At 35.0% G+C, this 8,247-nt stretch overlaps 2 protein-coding genes across 4 annotated transcripts in view; both read left to right on the forward strand.

Moving 5' to 3' along the window:
• Nucleotides 1-7,838, forward strand: part of LOC143044400 (uncharacterized) — a 61,923-nt gene extending 54,085 nt beyond the window's left edge. For all 3 annotated transcript variants that reach the window (XM_076216401.1, XM_076216403.1, XM_076216402.1), the window contains exon 10: nucleotides 6,012-7,838. In XM_076216401.1, coding sequence (XP_076072516.1) covers nucleotides 6,012-6,195 — 184 coding nt within the window. In that variant the 3' untranslated portion in view covers nucleotides 6,196-7,838. The remainder of the gene's footprint in view (nucleotides 1-6,011) is intronic.
• On the forward strand, nucleotides 1,541-4,583 carry LOC143044399 (uncharacterized). The gene has a single exon (XM_076216399.1). It carries the CDS (start codon nucleotides 1,546-1,548, stop codon nucleotides 3,574-3,576), a length of 2,031 nt encoding a protein of 676 aa, XP_076072514.1. The 5' UTR covers nucleotides 1,541-1,545; the 3' UTR covers nucleotides 3,577-4,583.
• Nucleotides 7,839-8,247: the final 409 nt, after the last annotated feature.

Here is an 8,247-nt window from a genome sequence, read left to right on the forward strand (position 1 = left end):
CACCAACTACATCAAGAATATTTCCAAAGGTGAGGTTTTTAGTTTTGAGATTTGGCAATCATTCTTCAAATTGTATTTTTTTTCTTTTTATCAATCTAGATTTTGTTTATCCAATTTGGATCAACAAACAAATGGTGAAAACGTATCATCGGCATTTGGCACACACAATAAACAGTCATTTTCATGTCTATCTGAGACCGGTTGAGTCATGATATATATTAAAGCTACAAAGAGTTTGAATGATTAAATAATTTTTCGTTTCAAGTAATTTCTAAACATAAAGTTTTAGTCACTAAAAATGGTATGCAACAGATTTTTATTCTAAGTTTGAGCCTCTTTTAATTTTTTTTGCCCTTGGAATAATTTTTTCAATATGGGACGACATCAAAAGATCAATGAAGTATAGCAAACTTATGTCAAATAACTTGGGGAATGATAAAATGGCTGCTATTTTTGTTTCTTTGACTTCGATTTAACATGTATCCCTATTGGTCAATCATTTTTCCCAAATTAAGTTAAGGGAGTTGGGGAAGGGGGGGGGGAATCAGTGGAAAAACTATGTGAATTTTTATCCTACATTGAACTTTTGATTTCGTCCCTGAGAGAAGTTGAATAGAAGTAATTTGAAGAAATAATATCACAGCCGATTTCATTGAGTGTGTAACAGTGGCGGATCCAGGGGCTAGGGCGGGGGGTCTGGGGGTTTGAATCCCCTTTTTAGCTCACCTGGCCCGAAGGGCCAAGTGAGCTATTCCCATCACTTTGCGTCCGGCGTCCGTCGTCGTCGTCGTCCGTCGTCCGTCGTCGTCCGTCGTCGTTAACTTTTACAAAAATCTTCTCCTCTGAAACTACTGGGCCAAATCAAACCAAACTTGGCCACAATCATCATTGGGGTATCTAGTTTAAAAAATGTGTGGCGTGACCCGGTCAACCAACCAAGATGGCCGCCACGGCTAAAAATAGAACATAGGGGTAAAATGCAGTTTTTGGTTTATAACTCAAAAACCAAAGCATTTAGAGCAAATCTGACATGGGGTAAAAATGTTTATCAGGTCAAGATCTATCTGCCCTGAAATTTTCAGATGAATCGGTCAATCGGTTGTTGGGTTGCTGCCCCTGAATTGGTAATTTTGAGGAAATTTTGCTGTTTTTGGTTATTATCTTGAATATTATTATAGATAGAGGTAAACTGTAAACAGCAATAATGTTCAGCAAAGTAAGATCTACAAATAAGTCAACATGACCAAAATGGTCAGTTGACCCGTTTAGGAGTTATTGCCCTTTATAGTCAATTTTTAACCATTTTTCGTTAATTAAAGTAATCTTTTACAAAAATCTTCTCCTCTGAAACTACTGGGCCAAATTAATCCAAACTTGGCCACAATCATCTTTGGGGTATCTAGTTTAAAAAATGTGTGGCATGACCTGGTCAACCAACCAAGATGGCCGCCACGGCTAAAAATAGAACAAAGGGGTAAAATGCAGTTTTTGGCTTATAACTCAAAAACCAAAGCATTTTGAGGAAATCAAAGTTGCATTATATGTATGAAAACGCATTTAAAAGAGACAAACCGACGAGCAATATTTAATTCTGGATTACGGAACTATGTAGAGTCAATTTTAAAAAGACATGTGTACGAACATGACGCAATTTGCTTAAAATGTAGAACAAGAATTCAACGAGAAATTCAGGCTAACAAATTAGTTAACAATGTGACTGTTGCAGAAAAAAATAAAAGCAATGAAAAAAAACAAGCAAGCTCTGGAGGCGTCCTTAGTCCAAAAACCATACAACTTCCAATATGTTCTACCACAAAATCACACCGTATGTGTATTGTTTGTAAGAAGCAGAATTCAAATAGGCATAAACTTATTGTTGTTCCCAATGAAGCCAAGACACAAACATTTATAGACAAGGGCATCTTTATTTCCACGAACAGTAGGTGTTGTTCTGATCACCTTGTTGGTAAATACTTCAAGCAAGAGGCTCTGAAAGCATTAAAGCATACTTCTTCGTCGACATTCTTCAACCGTACGGATGTAAACAACTTGTTGGATAGAACCAGGTCAATGCTAAAAGATGTTGGAAAACTTAATTTCGATGTCCAGATAGCTATGTCAGATGACGATTTTGTTAATCTCACTGGACTCACCAAACAACAGTTTGACGTTGTCGCCACACATGTTACAGACTTAAGAAACTCTGAAGTACGCTCAATAAGAACATGTCTTGCTATTCTCCTTGTAAAATTATGCACTGGATTATCGAACACAATCTTGGGAACTCTTTTCAGCCTTAAGTCCTACAATATACGGCGAGCCGTACACTCAGCTCGAGAATCTCTAATTAAAAATTTTGTTCCATCATTTTTAGGATTCAACCATATGAGTCATTCCGTTTTTGCCCAGAGTCATACAACTCCAACTGCCAAAACATTGTTTACAGGAAACAATGAAGACACAGCTGTTCTGATCCTAGATGGGACATACATATACATACAGAAAAGTTCATACCACAAGTTCCAGAAGAAAACCTACAGTATGCACAAAAATCGACCTTTAGTCAAGCCCATGATTATAGTTGGATCTGATGGCTACATTTTGAGTGTCTTGGGGCCATATTATGCCAATGGCCACAACAACGATGCCTCAATTACCAAGCATTTATTTAAAACCAATGCTGAAGATATAAAGAAATGGATAAAGGACGATGACGTATTAGTAGTCGACAGAGGTTTCAGAGATGCTCAAACTTTCCTTGAGAGTTTGAACTTAAAAGTAGAGATGCCTTGTTTCATCAAAAAGGGACAAAAACAACACACTACCGAGGAGGCAAATTCTTCACGACTTATAACAAAAGTTCGGTGGGTAGTTGAAAGCGCCAATGGACGCATTAAACAGTGGCGCTTTCTCGACAAAGTCGTTTCAAACCACTTCGTTCCCTATATTGGAGATTTTGTCAGAATTGTTTCTGCATTTATTAATTGCTTCCGGGCTCCACTGATTAATGATTTTTGCAATGAAGAGATCGGCCAAACTATGCTGGATAAAGCACAGCTTGGTAACCAGGTACAGAAGTATGTCGAGGACAATAATTTAATTCGCAAAAAGGCTATTTATTCTGAAGTAAATGGCACGGAAAACGTTTTAGATTTTCCTAAACTTACTCTCCAACAAATCAGAGATATTACAATGGGAGTATATCAACTGAAGCAAGCCCCAAGATATACAGAAAGCCATCTATCTGATGACAATTACATGCTCCAGACTTGCCGTGACCGTCCTAATCTATTACGAGTAAAACTAACATCCAGACATTCGTCCTCAAGAGTGTACAGCCTATGGATTGAATTTAGTGGAGATGAAGTCACTGGTTGGTATTGCACCTGTAAAGTTGGCGCCCGGGTGGTTGGTTGTTGTGCGCATATTGCATCTACAATGTGGTACCTTGGTTATAGCAGGTGGGAACTAGAGACACCAAGCACGTGTAAATATGCAGATTCAATTTTGAATGCAAAAGATGTGCCACTTGAAACAGATTCCGATTCTGATAGTGACGGTTTCATTGAGGAGTGAATCTCTGACACTCATATTTATTGACAGACGTTAAGATGTAAATGCATAGAAAAAGTGAATTTATTTAACAGGGGTGGGGTTTTTTCATTGTTGTATTAACAAACGATTTTTTTTTCGGAGATCAGCATCCGATTAAAATTGTTCTTGTCTTGCGGAATTCTTTTAGATTTTAATGTTGGATACGTTTTTTTCTCGCTGATGGTACATACTCTACTGTTAATTATCTGCTCACTAATTAAGAATAAGAATGTGTTTGTACACATTTTTAGTCACATGTCAGATATATAAAAAAAGAAGATGTGTTATGATTGCCAATGAGGTTAGATCCACGTGAGTTTTAGTCATAGCTTAGGTATCAGTCTTTTTGCTCTTACTGAACATACTCTACATTAAACAATATTTAAATCTAAATAATGAACTACAATTATACTGAAATAGAAGATAGTTTGGTACACCTTGTCAGCAAATCTGGTTAAAGTTTTTCCTCCTTGGAGCTGATTGACGTGTGATAATCACGTGTGATGCTATGTGTCTTTAATAAACAAGACTTTGGTCACTTTGGAGATTAACCTGTTTATGTGGTATTACGTACATATATACAAAAAGAATTTGTTGATATATGATTATGCACTATGATAGGTTTATCTAATTACCTTCACTTTTAATACAGACATCCGACAGTTTTGATTCAGACCAATGGCGTACATTTTGTTGTCCATATAACACTATATCTTAAGATGCTTTTTACACGTTTCTGCGTAATATATACTTAACCTAGTAAGTTATACCTATTTGGCGGTTTATACTCTATATTCAGATTGTTGTCTCTTTGACATGCACATTCCCGATTTCAATTTCATCTATATGCAGTGGAACTTTTTACAAAGGATGATTTTCATTGGTTCCACGAACATTTACAGAACATTGTGTAATTTTGTCAAAGAAAACTGCCTGTTATTTCATTATTTATATAATTGTTTGATCATTGAATAAATCAATAGTTCTAGTATTGCATTCTGTTTTTTTTAACTTAACTGCTATTGTACAAGGACTTAACATAATACTTATGATATGATGATGAGAAGGCCTTGAGGGTCATAATAACTTTGATTTTTAAAATTTTTTTTTTTTAACTTTTTCGTAAGACTTTATTATTTGTTGGTTGTTTTTTTTTGGGGGGGGGGAGGGGGGGGGGTTGGATTTTTTTTCGTTTAGTAAACACCAAGCTTCTTCCATCCATAGTTGGATAGTGACAAATGTACAAAATATCAAAACCGTATAGATGACAAATTAACATGAGAAATGTACAATATCAGCGTAAATCATATAGAGAAAGGTCGTTGCTACGCAATGGATACGGTTGCTAGGTAGTTTCTAAGCATTAAAAAGCTAACAAAATGTAAGTTATTTACAACTATCATGTAACCACCTAACAATAGATACCTAGCTTTGGTCAACACATGAGGGGTTGCATAAACCTTGAAGAGAAATTAAAGGCTGTGGTTGGTTAGTATACAGTGCTGTTGCTAAGGGTCATTCTGTTGGCTAAGATATGATTAATACTCGTATTTAATAATTCAGATAAATGAGACATTATAGTTAGAGATTTCCATATATGTATTGTACAATGATACATTTTTATTCATATAAAAAAAGACACATTTTTAATGAATATGGTTAAAAAAAGCGCATAAATAGCAGATTTTAAATCTGTTGCTAGGCAACCAACAAATGATAATTACAAAAAAAAATTGTCATTTTTTTAAGCTTTTATATTTAGTCTATTAAAATTATAAAATTCAATTCATTTGAAGAGGGGGCCAAAAATGGCCCTTATTGTACCTTGTCCTTTGTCATTCGTTGAATATTTAATTTCGTGGTTCTCCTATACCCACGAAATCCACGAAAATTGGTATCCAACGAATAATAATGAATCCACAGTACTAAGAATATTATATTACATACATGTATACTTTTAAGTGCCAGTCTGCCTAAGAATCAGGCAGTGGTGAAAACATGACCAAAAAACCCCACCCAATTTGACATTGATTTCAGTTCATAATATGTAGTTATGCACAAAAATAACATTCATTTTCGTTTTCTGTTCTGGTAATAGAAGATACAATTTGGTTGAAATGCACTAGAAATTATCGAATAAGAGGAGATAACTCTGTAATTTGCTATCATTCTAACCAATTTTCTAACCGAGTTATTTGATATTACCAGACACACACAAACGAAAGACTAATAATTTTTAACTCAGGATGATGGTTAGTATTAAATAACATGATTAGCTCAGTGGGTTTTTTCTGATCATGTTTTGATTTTTACCTAAATTGCCTGCTTCTTACAAAGACTAGCACTTAGTAATGGTATATCAGTCAGAGTGTTTTGGAAAAATGCAATTTAAAGACCTATAATTGATTTTATTTTAGGTATAGAAGTCACCTCACATCAACTGATGTTATTATCACACTGGACAGAAACCAGAACTTGAATGTTTGGGACAGATATTCCACGGACCTCTTACATGAATCAAAACAATCACATGCCACATGTGTGGCACATCTTGATGGACATGTGGCTACTGGCAGTGAACATTGTGTCCATATACATTGATAGAAGATATATATATGACTATTTTCATTCAAAATAGATATTTTACTTACTACACCTTTATTAGTGATCATATTTATCATGGCCATAGTTTTTAAAGATTATAGATTAATACAAAGGGACCATTTTAAAGTAATTTGAAAGTTATTGATTTTTGCCAGAGATAAAAGTTGTAGAATGTCAGACAAAGGTATTACAATTTGTTGGCAATGCTATAATATACTATTTGTATAAATCTTAATACAAATGTATTCCATAAGGTAAAAGACAGTTTTTGCTTGACCTTGACCTCATTTCATGGATCAGTGAACAAGGTTAAGTTTTGATGGTCAAGTCCCTATCTCAGATACTATAAGCAATAGGTCTAGTATATTCGGTGTATGGAAGGACTGTAAGGTGTACATGTCCAACTGGCAGGTGTCATCTGACCTTGACCTCATTTTCATGGTTCAGTGGTTATAGTTAAGTTTTTGTGTTTTGGTCTGTTTTTCTCATACTTTATGCAATAGGTTTACTTTATTTGTTGTATGGAATGATTGTAAGGTGTACATGTCTAGCGGGCAGATGTCATCTGACCTTGACCTCATTTTCATGGTTCAGTGGTTATAGTTAAGTTTTTGTGTTTTGGTCTGTTTTTCTCATACTTTATGCAATAGGTTTACTATATTTGTTGTATGGAATGATTGTAAGGTGTACATGTCTAGCGGGCAGATGTCATCTGACCTTGACCTCATTTTCATGGTTCAGTGGTCAAAGTTAAGTTTTTGAGTTTTGGTCTTTTTATCTAATACTATGTCATAGGTCAACTATATTTGGTGTATGGAAATATTTTATGATCTATATGTCAGTCGTTTGGGTTTTATTTGACCTTGACCTGGTTTTCACGGTTCATTGCTCAGTGTTAAGTTTTTGTGTTTTGGTCTATTTTCTTAAACTATAAATAAAAGGTCAACTATATTTGTTGTATGGAAGCATTATTAGCTGTACATGTCTGCCTGGAATATGGTTCAACTGACCTTGACCTCATTTTCATGGTTCATGTTAAGTTTATGTGACAGTCATAATAAAGCTTTATATTTAGGAGTATCAACATAATATCAATGATTAGTAAAGAAGGCGAGACATTTCAGTGTGTGCACTCTTGTAATTCCAAATTAGAATTTTGATCCCAATTTAATGGTCCACTTAACATAGAAAATTATAGTGCGAGTTGGGCATCTGTGTACTATGGACACATTCTTGTTTAATATTTTTTTGGTCATGTGAAATACTTATAAGAGCATTATATATAATTTTCATGAGTAATAGGATAACTATATTTGGTATACAGGATTCTTGCAATATTTACTTGTTGGTCGTACAGGGCTCACCTGCTCTAAACCTCATTTCAAGAATCCTTCATAAAGGTTAAGCCATGAGCAATAAGTGAACTGTACATTGTGTTTGTTGTATGGAATGATTGTAATGTGTACATGTCTGGCTAGCAGGTTTCATCTGACCCAAATTTAGTGAATAAGGGGGAATAACTCTCATATGGAGTCTCTGGTTGCTTTCGGTCAAAATAAAATGTAACATCCTGCGGACTTAATGAGCATTTTGGGAAAATAAACTTGTTGCTTTCTTTTAAGTTTGCAAAGGGGGTCTCATAACAAGAAAAACAGTGTCTGGGGAGATAACTCTTACACAGAAAAGTGTTCGGTTAAACACGGTCAGTTAATAGCGTATAGACTGTATGATATTATACAGTATATAAATAAAATCAAAGCGCTGTAAGCGCTAAAGGCAGTTAACCAAAAACCAGGCAAAAGTAATTATGTGCAGTGGCGGATCCAGAAATTTTCATAAGTGGGTCCCACTGCCTGCCTAACAGGGACCTGCTCCAGTCATGCTTCAGTGATTCCCTATATAATCAACCAATTTTTTTCTCATAAATGGAAGGGGGCGGGCCCACTGAAAAACCCTCTAAATTCGCCTCTGATGTGGCATTAAACATTCATATATTGTACATTTATGTTTATCTAATGAATTAATTATTAAGGAAAATAATTTATATGT

The sequence above is a fragment of the Mytilus galloprovincialis genome, chromosome 9 (assembly GCF_965363235.1).
Source record: "Mytilus galloprovincialis chromosome 9, xbMytGall1.hap1.1, whole genome shotgun sequence".
NCBI classification, from domain to species: domain Eukaryota; kingdom Metazoa; phylum Mollusca; class Bivalvia; order Mytilida; family Mytilidae; genus Mytilus; species Mytilus galloprovincialis.